This window comes from Lynx rufus, unplaced genomic scaffold (assembly GCF_022079265.1).
Source record: "Lynx rufus isolate CCGP_SWC_20201006 ecotype Redwood Valley unplaced genomic scaffold, mLynRuf1.p SCAF_13, whole genome shotgun sequence".
In the NCBI taxonomy this organism is placed as follows: domain Eukaryota; kingdom Metazoa; phylum Chordata; class Mammalia; order Carnivora; family Felidae; genus Lynx; species Lynx rufus.
Genome location: NW_025814827.1, coordinates 46,514,426 through 46,530,661, shown reverse-complemented (window position 1 = coordinate 46,530,661; position 16,236 = coordinate 46,514,426). Strand labels below are relative to the sequence as shown.

Sequence of the window (16,236 nt, the reverse complement as noted above, 5' to 3'; positions counted from 1 at the left end):
TTTCTCTTCTATTGTTGTTTTTCAATACCCCTTATTTTTTCCCTCATTTTTCTATACATTTAAGTTTCTTTTAATTGGGATTTCAAACAGACTAATGCAGAGTTACTGCTATATTTCAAGTTATAGCTTTAGTTCAGTAAAGTCTGCTCAATCATTTAACATAAAAGATGCCAGCATTAAAAAAAAAGAGATGTCAGCATGAATATATATATTTATATATATAATATATATTAATATAAATATATATTATATTTTTATAATATTTTTAATATATTTTATATATTTATTTTTTTGTACTGAGTGAAATGGATATAAATGCAACATCAATGAAGTAAGACTGGTCTCTACTCTCCAGAGACTGTAATTCAAAAGGCAGGTGACTTTATTTGCTGTGGTTGACAGCCTCTTCTCAGACTGCTTGAATAAATTTGGGTATTAATATGCTTCCTGCCTCTTTAGAGAGAATTACTGTTCTATCTGCCTTGGGAGACTGTTTTATTTCCAGACTGAACTCAATACAGTATTATGGGCCCGAGCTTTGAGTAGAGCATGCCTTGACTCAGTGAGTTTGTGCTCAGCTCCCTCTCTGAGCAACACGCTGAGCTATGACAGCAGGTATACAGGGCTATCTGAGAAGTGTCTTCTGTGAGCTTCAAGACACACAGCCCCAAAATAGGAGAGAGGAGAGGGAGACAGGCAGTGGAATTGAGTGGGATCTTACCATCTTCAAATTCCTAGAGAACAGATGTGGTCTCGGGGAGGTGGAGAAGCAAACACCCACTGAGAATCTACAGGCACTTTGTACACATCTTTGTCTTCATTTCCACAACAGCCACACAAGGTAGATGGCATGACCCTCATTTTACAGATGGAGAAATTGAAGATCAGAGAAATTAAATCACTCCCTCAAAGTCATTCTGCCAATTGCATCAGTATAATAGTGCCTGACATACAATACACTCAAATGAATAGCGTTGAAAGTTGAGGGGCGCCTGGGTGACTCAGTTAAGCGTCTGACTCTTGATTTTGGCTCAGGTCATGATCTCAGGGTCATAAGATCAAGCCCTACCTCAGGCTCGGTGCTGAGTGTGGAGCCTGCTAAAGATTCTCTTTCTCTCTCTGCCCCTCCCCCACTCGTGCACATGCACACTCTCTCTCTCTCTCTCTCTCACTTTCTAAAAAAAAAAAAAAAGAAAGGTTGAATGAGCCTTTCAGGGAAGCAATTTTCATCCTGCATCAAGAGCCTCAAAAATGTGTATGTTCTTTGAATCAGCACTTTCATTTCTAGGAATTGTCAGAGATGTGAGCAAAGATTGTGTGTGTGTGTGTGTGTGTGTGTGTGTGTGTGTGTGTGTAAATGCAACAAGGTAAGTGCAACCTCATTTTAAAAAGCAAAACTTTTGGAAACACACCCAATATCTAAAAGGGAAAGAGCCAAATAAATTACAGCAGTGTTATGCAGCCATTATAAATAGTATTTTCAAAGAATTCTTTATGATATGGGGCAGTGCCCACAATAGGACAGAGAACAAAATATCTGTGGTGGTCTCAGCCACATCTTAGAAAAGCATATACAGAAAAATCACCAGAATAAAATGTACCATCAGCGTAAATTGTGGTTATCTCCAAGCAATTGAATATTACATGATTTCATTGCCTTTTTATAGTGATGTGTGTTCTAAATTTTCTACAGTAAGTTATTCTAACTTGTAATAATAATAGGATATTTTGTTTACTATTGCAATTTTAAGGAATGCATAAGAAACTACTGCACTGCAGTCCTCCTTCCACAGTTAATGCAGACTCTGTGTCATTAATCTTGTACAAGAAACTTCCCATGGAGAGCCCACATAACACAATGAGTAAGAGAACTGGCTCTGGAGGTAGGCTCCCTGGGTTCAAACCTTAGCTGTGCTGTTCCATTGCTGGGTGAACATTGGCACGCCGCTAACCCTCTCTCTTTACATTAGTGCTTCCACTGATAGAAATGGGATCGTGTAATGCCCATCACATAAGATGGTTGTAAGAAGCATTTAGTAAATGCCCAGAACATAGTGAGTGTTCAGGAAACAGTTATTTACATTGGATTTATTTATTAAGCTATTTAACTTCTGTTTTTTTATACCTTACTGTCGTTTATTTTCAGGGTAGTAACAACAGATTTTTTTTTTATCAACCACCCCCCCACTTTCCTTTTACTATAGCAAATGCATTACCCTTTTTACATTTTGTGTTTCATTTAACTCATTGTATTCCTGGCACAATTGCTAGGTGAGATAGTTAACTCCATTAGACACAGACTAATCTCTTAGTCCCTTGGCAAGTTTAGAATTTCAGGACGTAGTTAGATCATGTGACAGTATCAGTTATGTACCCAACCCTCTGCTAAGCCATGAAGAAATCCTAAGAAGGATGATATATCCTTCTTTCAGTCGCCCAGTGTTTATTGAACATCTGCTGTGTGCCATGGACCAGGAATACAGAAATGAAAAAAGCAGGGTCCCTACCCTCAAAAAGTTCACCTTAGATAGCCAAGAATTACATGCATGAAATAAATGCACCATTTGAAACAAATACAAGAAAATGTGTGTTGGGAGCAGCCAGGGTATAGGGTAAGCTAGACATAACAAGGTTCCCTTAGAGAGGACCTGAATTGTACTGAAGTAGCCACTTTTTTAGGAAGACCAAGATAAGCAGGGTTCCAGGCAGAGGCAGTAATATGAAGGCTTATAAGTAAAAAAAAAAAAAAAAAAAAAAAAAAAAAAATCATGACACATCTGTGTACATTTAGGCAATTTGGCAAGGTGTAAGAGATGAGGTGAGAGAAAGGCAAGGCAGAAGTCTCAATTTTATCTTTAGTGGGGAGATGGTAACAGATTTGCCTTTCTAAAAGTTGTCTATGAAGGTGTGGAAGATGAACCATCTTGTCTAGCTGGGGGGACAGCTAGACAAGAAGCTGTCACTCTAACTCTGAAAGCAGAAGGGACTAGGTCAACACAGAAACAATGGAAATGGTAAAGAGAATAGAAAGCACAGAGCCGTGTAGAAGGGGACCTTTAGTTGCGTGGGGTAAAAGTGAGGGAGGATATAGACTGGACTCCCAGATTTCTGAGTTAAGGAGCTGGGCAGATAGTGGGGTTGTTCACTGAGCAGGGAACCCCAAAGGAAAAGCAGGTGTGAGGGGAAAGACAGTGGGGTCAGGCTTAGGCACACTGAATTCCAGATGACTTTGGGTCACTCACCTGGAACTGTCAAGTAAGAAAACATATGGGTCTGGGGCTTAGCAGCACAACCTCATGAAAGATAGAATTTGGTCACTGAAGCCGTGAATTGAGTAAAATTGACCTAGAGAGAATGTAGAGTATAGACGTAGAGAGTGAAGAGGGCCAATGACAGAACCCCAGAATTGCAGCTTTAGCAAGATCTCAGAAGAAAGGAAGTAGGAGACCAAATGAAGAGGAGAAACATTCAAGATTTGAGGAATAGCCAACATAACAAAATGGTGCCCTTGGGGAATTGATAGCCTGGCTGGTAAATCACTGTATCTGTAGGTAAAGAAATGAGTTGGGAAAGTTGCCCATGACTGCCCTTGATTAAGTGCCTAAGAAGATGTAGACAGTTCTTACGGAAGTAAGAGAAAAGAGGGTATGGAGTTGACATAAAACTTGATAAAGGTGATGAGACTTCATTGAGCCTGAAATGTGGTTAGAATTGAAACCAGGAGAGAGAGGTAATTTCAACCAAGAGGCCCTAAGATTTGCTCAAATCCATCCTCATGTCTGAAAAACAACTGGAGGTGGATTTTCTATTGATCATGGTCAATCAGTGTCATCTTTGAATAGTGAAGACAGTGTTTGGTTCTCTTTTAGTAATAATGCCTGTTGGTTAAACAGTATCATATAAAATTGGATGCAGTGTTACCTGACATCTTGTGCAAAATTAAGGAAGTCATGACAGGAAAACAATATGGCTTATGCATAGCAGATTCACTCCAGAAACACGAATGTGTCTAACTTCGTAGACATCGTGAGAGTCCAATTCAATGGGAAAAGACAAGTCCTGGTTATATACCTTCTTAATTTTATGGTAGCTAATTCTAAAATCTCTTTGGCTTGATGTAGCTGTTCCTGGCTGTAAACTTGCAGATTCCCTGCCCCGTATTTTCTGTAGCCTCTGGTGGCTAAGCTGTGGGTTTGTGAGAAGAAGCAAGAAAGGAAGGCACCTTAAGTGCCCCCACCACTATGCACCTTCCAGGCCCTTCCATCTTCCCATTCCATCCCATTGACCTCTTTCTCTTGAGACCACTTGACTTACAATGCAGCACAGGTGAATAGCTCTTCATTAACCAAGAGGAATACCTTGAGGACAGAAACAGTCAGGCATTACCTTGGGACATAACCTGTCAGCATCTGTCTGTGCTAATCTGCTCACAATTCTGTCTTTTGTATTGTTTCCCACAGCCTACACCATATCTGCAAAGAGGATGGTACAGAATAAGGAAAAGTCATTGGAAAATCAGGTTCCAGTGCTGGCCATGCTGCTTCCGTAGCAATATGATTTTGTGCAGGCCACATAACCTCAACCAGTCTCAGTCTTCTCAATAGAATTTGTGTGACACTCAAATGAGATATTTGTGAAAAGGTGCCTTATGACTGCAAAATGCCATTCACATGTTAGGCAGTGGACTAAGAGTCTATCATCATAGTCATGCGGTGTGGAAGGAGAGGGGGACCAAGATTTCTTCTCCTAAATCTGTTCTGAAGACCTAGGCTTTCCATCCAATCATTGCATTCAACAAGATTCCTCCAGAGCCCCATCTCCAGTAGTCCCTATTAATCTGTTAATTTATCTTGGCTCATGGAGTGCTTGATGCAACTGAGTAATACTAAGTTAACCCCATTCTTCTCCCCTTAGCACACAGCAGAAGCCCTTAAAATCTACTCCTAAAGAAGAAAAATGGGAAACAATTTACAAAATGCTTCCTATGGGCCAGGCACTTTCTTTGCCTGAGAGTCTGTTCCACAAACCACAGACTTTTCCCACAGAGGAGAAATTAGGAAGACTTTACAGCTGAGACCAGTGGAAATGACATTTCTATTAAAAGCTGTCTGTGGCTAGATGTATCCATCCCAAGTACAAAGTTAAATGATGTAATAAACTTATTCAAAGACATAAAGCCATTACATAAAATGCCATTAAATGTCTTCCACTCAGTGTTAACAAAATACAGCTATAAATCTCCTTGGGTTGTAGTTCTGCAAGTCGCTGGTTCTCAGTGGGTTATACACCTGCCAGTTCTTCACTGTTAAATTCTGTTTTCAGTCCTGGCAAATGGGATGGCAGGGATGTATAATCCTTTGAGATGTGACGGTTTTCAATTTTTTCATGAATCGGGAAGTGCCCAGTTACTTCTAAGGCTGGTTACTGTCACTGTTCTCTACCTCCTGGCTAACTGCAGTGTTGAGGACCCATAGCTCCCATAATCCACATTTTGCCCTTTCACCTGACCAACAGTGGCCCAGCCAACCAGGTTTTGACTCAGGATTCAAGGTTGGGAGCTGGCCTATCTCTGAACTTTGGGACTGTTTGACAGCTTCTCACATGAAACCATGCATCTAGGGATAATGGGGTAAAATGGAAGAGAGGAGTTGAAAAGAAGAGAGAGCATTCTGTCTGGAAAAGTTCTGTGCCCCTTTTCCTGTGGGTTTTCACCTAAATCCCAAGCCAAGAGGAAATGCACAAAAGATCCAGATAAGCCTCATCAAATTTGCCTAATTCTATGAATTTGTCAGAATTTCCTTTTGTGGGGCACCTGAGTGGCTCAGTCGGTTGACTGTCTGACTTCGGCTCAGGTCATGATCTCACGGTCCGTGAGTTCGAGCCCCGCGTCGGGCTCTGTGCTGACTGCTCAGAGCCTGGAGCCTGCTTCAGATTCTGTGTCTCCCTCTCTCTCTCTCTGCTCCTCCCCTGCTCACACTCTGTCTCTCTCTCAAAAATAAATAAAGATTAAAAAAAAATTTTTTTAATAAAAAAAATAAAAAGAATTTCCTTTTGCAAGGCAAGTCCTAAATCCAGATGGACCCCGTCCTTTGGATCCTCACCAAACAAAATGGCGGTAGAGTGGCAGTGAGGGCTGTGTCAGTGAAGGGGATATGAGAGAAGCTGTCAGCATTTGCCCAAGCCCTGCAGGCTGTGGGTTCTCTTCCTACACATGAGCAATCAGACCAGATCAGAAGAAATGTTGACTCATTCCTAGACACTCGAGGCTTCTCTGTAGGGGCCCTCCTTGCTCTTACAGGTGCTAACCCCTCTCAGGGCTCTGTTGCTGTAGGTCAGCCAAGGTAGCCTCTGATGCTCTTGCTGTGCTTCTTCAGGAAACAGCATCCTCCATTCGGCAGCCGATAGCGTGACCAGCGCCGTACAGAAAGCGAGCCAGGCCTTGAACGAGCGTGGGGAGCGGTTAGGCCGAGCAGAGGAGAAGACGGAAGACATGAAGAACAGCGCCCAGCAGTTTGCGGAAACTGCACACAAGGTGGGTCCCGCCGAGGGGCAGAGGTCTCCACTCCGGGTGGTCAGGGAGCTTGGGCTCCAAGAAACTCATGTCAGTGCATTTCCCATGGTGGAAGATACAAAATCCAGCCGTTTTTTATTTGGCCTCATTATGCAACCTGCTGTTTTAGTAAGTACCAGAATCATGAAAGATTTCTTGTACCTGTTTCTTTGTGTATCTCCTTTCTGATGCCTTTATCTCTGTCTCTGACCTTGGATCTGGATCTTCGGAAAATGTGGACCATCTTTAGTTCCTTCCCATAATTTTAGGGCTCAAGTTTCAGGGAACAGGATGGGGGGTAGGGGAGGTCAGATCTAAGAATATCCATCCTCCCTTGGCCAGTGCTGGAAAAAGGACTTTGGGCTGCTCATGCTTACTTTTCCTTGCCGTCCTTTTCCGGTCACGGCCATGAGCCTAGCATCCTGTGTTCTTATCTCTTCACTGTATGAAAAGCAAGCTTTAGTCCCAGGACACTGTGCACCTCAGGGCTGGTTGCCCCTCTGTAAGAGGCCTTGCATCTCTCAGGCTGACCTGACTCACGCAGAGCTGCCCGCAGGGTTCCTACCTGCCCTGGATCCAGGGCATGGCAGTTCCCACGTGACCACAGGCGCACACATGCACATTCACACGCTCCCTAAGAACGTGCCTTTCAGAAGGGGAAAGGGGAGTTTTTATTGGCATCCCGCTCTCTGAGGCAGTTGAAAACCAAAGGAAAGAGCTGCCGTGTTGGTCAGGTGATAAAGAGGATTTATTGCTGATCTTGTGCTTTAGGTCAAAGGGTAGTTGTCTGGCTAGGGATTGGAATTCAGGTTTCCAGAAACCACCTCTGCTGATAACTGTTGGCATCTCCGACTCATGCTCCAGCCTTTCAGATCTGCTTTTTAGGTGACCTTTGGGGAAAAAATTAATTTGCTTCAACAGAAAACTCCATTTCTGTGGAAGAAACAAGAACAGACAACCTGAAAAGTAGTGAGATAAGTGTCCCCAGCTGAGGCTAGCTGGCCTCTCCCAGGGGCTCATGCCCAGGCCTGACTGCGGATCCGAATCCCAGCGGATGCTTCCTGCCTTCCCTTCCTGCTTCCCCCTTGCACAGACCTGTCTTCTGTGTCATCAGGTTCTCTTTTGTGACAGGGTCTTACTGCACGCCCGTCTTGGGGGCCCATTTGGGGTTCCCTGGAGGAGAATTGGCCAGATGTGGCCAAAAATGCAGGCAGGCCTGCTGGAGGTCAGACCCTTGCTTGTCACTTGTCACAGAGAGAGGGAGCTCAGATTTAAGGTCCCTTCTCCCGCCTTTGTGATACAGAAATAATAATGAGATGGAAATGCTAGAATTCCCGCCCCAGTTTCATTTCTGTAACAACAGCAAATCTTGTGGTTTACATGGGGAATGGGCAGCGGAAGTCTGGAGAAACATTCAAAGTGTTGATTTGGGGAAGAGAAAGCTAAAGGGAATAGTTTTTTAATTGTCTTCAGTCTGGGAAGAATGTTACTGCAGGCAGGTCTCTCTTGTCCCTTACCACACAGAAGGGAGCATTCTGCGCACTGATAACATTCTGCTCAAACCAGAGTGTAGGTTCGTGATTAGATCATGAAGCAGGTTACCAAGGAAGTCTGTGAAATCACTCTTCCTAAGGCGGAGTAGACAATACCCAGAGGTCATCCGTGTGGGCGTCCCCCACGAGGAGGTTGTACAAACACAGGGTTGGATAACCTGACCAGAGGGCCACGATTCTTGGCCCTGGTCGCCCTGTTTCCTTGATGTTGTGGCCGAGCTTGCTAGGTGGTTGGGAAGGCAGTACAGTGTGGTTAAAATCTTGTGTTTGATTTACCCTCCCAGTGACCTTGGGCAAGTGCCTAATTTCTCTAAGCACCAATTCCCTCATCAATATAATAAGACTAATTAATAACAGTGTCTGTGTCCTAGGGCCTTGAGACAATTGAATGAATTCCAACCTATAAATCTATTATCACAATACCTGGCACATATAAATCTAAATTAATATTGGTTATAATAATTTCCATAAAAATGGTTGTGTTGAACTTGCCCTACTGGGTCACCTAGTGACCACTGTACGGGGATAGAGAAATGTGATTGAGGACCTTAACAGAGGGATTGGTGAGGGATTGGAGAGAAGGTTTTCTGAGCCCCGAAGTGGGGGAGGCAGGGCTTCTGCTAAATGCTAATACCTTCTAAACACAGAACAACCCTTGAAACAGGGCTTGTCAGAACAGAAACTGATTAGTCCACCAAAGGCAAAAGGGCCTCTGGCCTTGACCACTGGGAGGATCAGTGCCAGCCAGTGGCCTGTTTTCAGTAGAGATGGAAGAGGCAGGGTCCAGCATGCCCTTGTTTTGGTTTCCCCGCCTGTGGGTGTTCTGAGGGGGGAGGTGAAGAGGTTGCTGGTATCTATTAGTGTGTTTGAGGGAGTGTGAGCAAGACACTGTCCTGGCCAGACATGGTTTTCTAAATCTGGGATGTGTGCTTATGAATCACCAGCATTGGCAGTATTCCCATTGAGGAGATTGACCTCTTTAGATAAGGTGTGGCTGTTTTCCCAGGGACTAGGACTCCTGATTTAAACCCTCTGGTATAGCCTGACCGTGAAGATGTCATTTCACTGGCCAAGCCCCCACCAGAACTGCTGGTGAGGAGGGTGTTCAGAGAGGGAACCCAAGCCCTTCTGCCCCAGACAGACAAACAGCTGTGTTGATTCATAAAGAGTGGGCTGCATTTTACAAGTGGAGACACGGTGTGCATGTTAGCACCCTGAGCAGACAACAGTGCCATGCACCCTGGTTGAATAAGGGCATGTAACCCCCAGCCGGAGAGTATGGCACCCTTCTCTAGTTTGCAGCAAAAAGGACCTTTCTGACTTTTCCCAGGACTCCTGCAATGACCCAGGTACATTAATGAGCAGATCACCTTTGCCCAACCCCACCTCCGAGATAACGTGGGTGCTTGTCTCCAGTAGAACAGATGGGAAATGCTCCTGCACCCCCTTTCCCCCAGCTCTGTTGAGCCTGCCTGGAGGAAGCGTGGTTCCTTCCTGTGAGCTCTGGACTTGGCACGGTCTCAACCACAGAGCAGGCCTGCTCACTTTCCCCTGCCCCAAAAAGCACAACATTGCAGTGCGTGCCATGCTGTGACACCCGCCACAGGCAGCGAGTCAGCAGGCAAGAGCAGCACCCGCACCTAGGCATCCTTAGATGACACGTCTACAGAAAGGAACAGTGATCTGCCCTGTTTTGTACAAGCTCGTGTTGGGGGTGGGGGAGGGAACAAGCGGTAAGAGGTACTTCTCTCACTGGCAGGGACTGGCTGCCTCTATCCCTGCTACAGTCCCCTGGTCCCTTTGAGCCCTTGAACCAGAAGCAACCTCAGGAGGCCTCTTAAAATCCCCTCCAACCAAGTGCAAATAATTTATTTTTATTATTTAGATGGAGTAATCTACACAGCTGTGAAAGAGAAAGATTTCTGTGGGATATTAAGAAAACAAAATACACCAAAAGGAAATTGTAAGCTCATCTTCTGTAGGAACTCTACTATCTAAACTGACCCATAAGCATTTGAGTTGGAGATGATATTTCTAAACATAAGGAGACTGAGGTATAGAGCAGCTGTGACTTTAGGGCTCAAGGTCATTCAGCAGACTTGTAGCAGAGAAGCAACAGCACCCTGCCTTCCATGTTCCAAAACTTCTAACTCCCAGAGAATTTTAAAAAACAATGAAAAAAAAAAAAAAAACACGGAAATGGTGCCACTTTCTGCAAAGACACTGCAAATAGTCAAATATCCAATCCAGCCATATTTCTACAATGCTGTGTTGGCCACGGCCTCACCTGGGTGGGGCTCCCTTTAGCGCCATCCCAGATGCCCTAGTAGTCACCAGGGCCTGGTGCAAACGGCCGTACAGTTGTTGCTGAAGATTGATGACTGGGGGTGAATTGGCACAAGCCTATTAGCTGAAGGTTAACAGCTCAGTGAATAACAGGACAGCAGCACTGATCAAATATTTATGTTTGGTATTCATTATGCACCACACTTAACAACTCTGGTTGATTTGAATGGTCCACGTTGCTAAATAATGTATTAAAACTAGAGACGGAGCGAGAAGCGGAATCCGTACCCCGGAGGGGCGGAGCGTGGTGGGGCAGTGGAACAGATCCGGAGGAGAGCCACGGGACTATAAACTCTTCAGGTTCAGGAGTTATTAGCCACCTCCACCCTTCTTGGCAAAAACCCACAGCACTTAGCACCGCGGCGGCCCCACACTCACAAATACCATCTGACAGTGACGGACTCGGTGTCTGCACTGCAGAAGGTCCATGGGGGCCTCTGTGGAGACTGGCATCACCAGGCAGAGAGGCACAAGGAGGTCTTCCAGCTGAGGTGAATTTAGCAGCACAAAGGCCTGGGTCCACAGGTCCCTTCTGCATCACATGCTAACGTGGTCCGGTACACCTGCTGCAAGGGAAATGTCCGCTGCATCGGAAATGTCCGCTGCATCTGCAGGTGACCTGAAGTGGCAGCCCCAGGGTCGGAGACATCCAACCCTCCTCGTTGTTGGAGACATCAAAGAAAGGGAAGGAGAGACTCATGCTGCCCTGGGTCACACCGGAGAAATGGGTCATTGACACCATTCAGATTGATGGATAGCACTGCTGTGTGGAATCAGGCAAATCCCCCTGCTAATTCTTCAAGGACCAAGAACCTGGTCATGATGCAGATGATATGGCTTTCTACAAAGTTCTTGCCTGCCAAAGAATCACCTGCTGTTTGCTCAAAGACAAACCCTGTCCTCTACTTCCAGTCGCAACCCCAGGGATTAATCCCTAATACCAGATTCTGGACACATGCGGAATTACAGTTCAGGCTCAGCTCTGCCTTCTGGTTCATGTCAGTTTATGGGCTCCTTGGAAAGGATCAAAGAAAAGCAAAGTCAGATTTAACTTTATGTTCTGTATCTGCCTATATTTCCTTAAGCATATCATCACGGGTTCTAGCTGAGCTTGGGAAGCTACTGAATGATACAGTAGTATTGGTGTTCCCATTTATAAAGGTCTAACATTTCAGCAAGCCACATTTCTCAAATACTAGTAGGCTATCGCTTCTCAGCCTTTTGGCTAAGATCAAATGTCAAATACCAGTGGGAGTAGCAAATGAAGGTCTGGGTTTGGTTTATTGTTCAGCCCTAGTCAGTAACACTGCTTCCTGGTCAAGTGCTTTCAACTTGGTTAAATGTCCAGGCTAGATACTGAGTGGATTAACGCAAACTGTTCCTCTACAGTTGATTTTTAATACTCTTTGAGGTTATCAGTCCATACGTACATTTGAGGAGTGTTGGTTTTCCTGGATAACTAGTAATGTGGGAGCACAAGGGCCTCGGTTCCTCCCCCCCACTCCTCCTCAGTAGGTCACTCACTCTGCCTGTGCACTGGCTATTCCATTTACTCCAGTGGAATGCAGGAAAGCCACATAGCATGCTCTCCCACCAGGACACATACACCAATGGAACTACTGTTAAGGAGGCGTCCCAAACACAATGCCCAGTGGACTATTTGAGAAAATGTTGCACATTTACTAGACGTCACTGTGCATAGTAAGGTGATCTGCCTCAGCAAGTGAAACCTCGGTACTGTCTCTCAGCATGGATTTGGGGAGGGAACAGCACAAATGCCTAACAATGCCTTACTCTGCCACCCTTGTCTCTCCGTAGCTCGCCATGAAGCACAAATGTTGAGAAGCTGCCTATCTGGGTGATGACCCTCTTAAGAGAAATGGAAGAGCTCAGCGGTTTATACAAGAATTCCGGACCTCTGCTTGCTTCTTTTTTTCCAATATATATGGACTTAGGTTTTTTTGCTTTGCCTTTTCAGATGTTAATATGAAAGAATAGATGTTGTGTTGATACATTTCACTAATGATTGTGCTAAGAAAGGCTGCAGCAGGCATCAGCTTCATTTGGTTTTTGTTTTTCTCCACTGTGTGTATATATGTCTTTAGGTGTGTTTTCTCTTTTTTTGTTTTAAGGTGGGTTTTTTTTTTTTTTTGGTAGTTTGAATATAAAATTAGGACCAAATGATATCCAGAGTTGGGTCTAAACTGACAACATGTATTCTTTTTTTCTTGATATTAAGGCAGAGAGGTGTGCCTGGCTGGCTCAGTTGGTAGAGCGTGCAACTCTTGATCTCGGGGTCATGAGTTCAAGCCCATTAGGTGTAGAGCTTACTTGAAAAAAAATTGTGATATTAAGCCAGAAGACCTTTCAATATGGTAACATGAGATATTATTGTTCCTAGATGGAAATCAGAGTCAAGCAGTGATTGGTCTCTCCGTCTCCTAGCCGCTCTTAAATTTGAAGGTTAAGATTCTATATCTTGAAACAGAAGTCTGTATTATGGGAAACATTTGGATTTATCGGGGGAAACAGCAGTCTTAGATTTTGCTTTTTATGTAGTAATTTCTTGCATGAGCCATCACCAGCACTCAAAAAAAAACAAATCAGAATGACAGAAATCTACTTTCTGAGCTACAGTTTAGGTATTTCTAGTACTTGTTTCCAGGCTGATTATTTGCAATTATCCTATGAAGGGTAAAAATTTGACATTAAAGGCCTAAGGAAAACCCTATTTAAAAACTTCTGTACATTCATAGATGTCTCTTTCTTTTGTCGTTGTCCCAAATTATGGCAGCCAGTATTGAAAAGAGCTTGGATTTTTATCAAGAATTGATTTGTCCAGATAAAGGTCCGTGTAAATGATAACGTGAAAAGATACTACATTTAAAATCTCTTTTCTTTTTACAAAGTCATGCCAATTTTAGAAACACCCTCACAATATCCTTGGGAAATGGCCTTCGGTTTCATGGTATCTGATTTTTGGAGGTTTTGATGTTGTTATTGCTATCTATTTATTTAATGTAATTTAAAGTGTGGGTGTCTTGACAAATTGTATTTCATGGCAATTGCAACTTGCCTGGTCTGACATAAAACATGATCATGAAGGCTTTACACTGCAGTCAGATTGAATAAAGTTGGTTCACACACCTCCTGATTTTGTATTACTCCAGGGAGTGCTGGGTTTAGAGTCTGGGAGTTTTGTTTCTTTAAGGGTTTAATGTTAAATATAAAAGTTGTGTTTTGTCTTCATGAAACAAGGAAGCAAGCACACCCCAGACACAGTCCCAGCCTCCCACTGCAAGGGCATTGATTTTTAAGCTGCCTGAATCTTCAGGATCCCTTTCTGTTCCTTTCTACCCATTGAGCCGATTGAGTCTATGTATATTGTAGCCTCTTACACAGCAGCAGAAGATGACTTTGGAATTATTTATGCTGATTTAAATAGCTTAAGTTCTCCTGATAAAGCATTCCTGGGAGACAAAGTTGGGCTTTGGGGGCAAAAAAATTTATCTTAGACTGTATGTGTCAAAAGGGAGATGGGATTTGCCAGACACAAATTTCTGAATCCTCTTAGGAAGATGATCCAGTTCAAGAAAATTCTCTGTAAAATTAATATGGTAAACTACATAAGTTTAGTACAAGTTTTGTGCTTTTCTTCCAGTGTCTAAAAAGTTCAAAGAAGCCAGGAACTTTCTATCTGATGAGCACCATTTATAATTTCTAAGAAAAGCCCAACGAATCACTCCAAACAGGTTTTGTTTGCAGACCTCAGCTCAGGAAACACACATACACACAGATCTATTCATCTTCCAAAGTTGGATTCTAGCTAGCTAGTTGGTATAAATAATTGAAAGGGTAAATCTAAAACCTCCTGACAATTGGCCAAACTCAAAAATAAATTTGTTGCCAAGTATCTAACGAGAGTGTTTGCAGAGCTGCTTCTAAAGGAGCAGAGGATGAGGTCATAAGCATACTGTGAAATCTGAGATTCTTCCTCCCCGGTAGAATTATGATAGCCACTCTTCCTAAATGTAGGTATTCCACATCGCGCCCTCCAGCTTCACTCCCTGTTTATCCTTTTAGACTTCAGCCTTGCCGGAAATAGCTTGGATTAGAACGCCTATCTGGGTCTTTATTAGCTTCCCCTATTGATTTGCTTCCAGGCCGTGGCCATGCCCTTGACCTCCCTGGGTCAAAGCCCTACCTAGGCCTCCACCTTACGAGAGGCCGGGACCACAATCCCCTGTCTTTCCTCTACCTCCTGACCTCTGTCAGAGCTGCCCTGTGATGACACATGTGAAGTGCTTCGCTATCCTCTTGTAGAAGGTGCTGCAATACAAAATATTAATACAGTCTAGCCTAGAGAAAATTGCTAATTCGTCACATTGTTTGGGACCAATTTGTTGGGTTGAGCTGCTAGAAGACCGTTTGTTTCATTTCTGCACTCCATTTTGGGACACTTTCTTTCTGTGAAGGAGTTCTTCAATTGTACTGACAACACATAAAGAAAAGCTCCCCAGTATTACTGCTTCTTCCTGGAACATAGCTGTAGTTTTCTTCACTAGTATTAGATATCTGTATGCAGGATGCATCCAGTTGTTCAGGTTAATGTTTCATATTAAAGAATGTATTTGTAAAATGTAACAAGATCAGTAGTGAACTTTTTTTAAGCTCTGAAAAAATAAAAGATTGTGTTAGACTTAAAATTACAGTGAAATCTGTCTTAATACTTTTGTGGCTAACAAAGGTTGTGAATTTATGTAAAAATATTTACAGAATGCCCTAAATAAGGGATAATAAAGATAGGTTTTGCTTTTCAGTTTTTAGAATCGTAACACCGCGGCTGTCTGTTGTGCAGTTATTAATTCTTCAGAAGTTTCTCTAGGATGTCAAATATAATTTTTGTTTCTTTCAGAGACAAATAACACCTGCTCTATGATTCACGATTACAGTAAGCTCTCATTTTGTCATTAAATATTTTAACTCTGTGATGAAAGTTTGTTTTTCTCAATTATTTGTCAAATCTGTAAAACACAACCAAATAGGCAGGCATCATCATGTATTCTATGCTGTGGGGAAGATCCTGTGGGACTACGGAAGGCTAATTCTAATTCTAGCTCTAGCATAATGGTAGCGTTTCCTTATATATGTTCTAAAGGTAAAACCTGAAATGTGTAAAAGTCAAAAGAGCTAACCTTACTTTAGACCATTAGCTTCTATCCAGCAAGAGTCTTTTTTTTTTTTCTTCTCACGGGCAAAGGAATTAAGCCAATGAACAATTACCTTTCTGCTGATCCTGGTGATGTTCTCAACTCAGATACTCATTTACAGCCTGGGCCCTCATTCAGCAGACTAGTTTCATGCCCTGTTAAATTGGAAAGAAGACTTGATCCAATTATGTCGATTTACTCTTACAGAAATACCGCATCACCCACTTGTTTTCAAGGGAAGTGACTTGGGTGACGCTGTACAGAGCAGCCCTCTGGGTTGGCATGGACACGTGCTAAAGCAGGCAGGACTTTGAAGTGTTTCCTGGATGGAAGGGCAAGACTGCAGTCTCTACTTTTCAGAGAAGACAGGACAGAGAGATGGCTTGGCTGGATGAGGAAAGCAGCCTTAATTATGTAGTTAAAGGCCCCAATTCTTGCAAACTCATTATAAGCCCATTGCTTTGCAATAGTGATCTTTTTTCTTAATATAATTTGTATTTGCTGGCAATTCCACCACCATTAATTCTCAATTTGAGGGGAGGATGAATATGGTAAGTGTTTTTTAATCTAAAAAATA

The 16,236-nt window shown here is 43.2% G+C and overlaps 1 protein-coding gene across 3 annotated transcripts in view; it reads left to right on the top strand.

Annotated features, from left to right (window-relative positions):
- The window catches only part of STXBP6 (syntaxin binding protein 6), a 168,834-nt gene extending 156,133 nt beyond the window's left edge, over positions 1-12,701 (top strand). For 2 of the 3 annotated variants that reach the window (XM_047074626.1, XM_047074625.1), the window contains 2 exons: positions 6,375-6,532; positions 12,268-12,701. In XM_047074626.1, coding sequence (XP_046930582.1) covers positions 6,375-6,532; positions 12,268-12,291 — 182 coding nt within the window. In that variant the 3' untranslated portion in view covers positions 12,292-12,701. The remainder of the gene's footprint in view (positions 1-6,374; positions 6,533-12,267) is intronic. The other variant, XM_047074624.1, reaches the window with a different exon arrangement.
- The last annotated feature ends 3,535 nt before the right edge of the window (positions 12,702-16,236 follow it).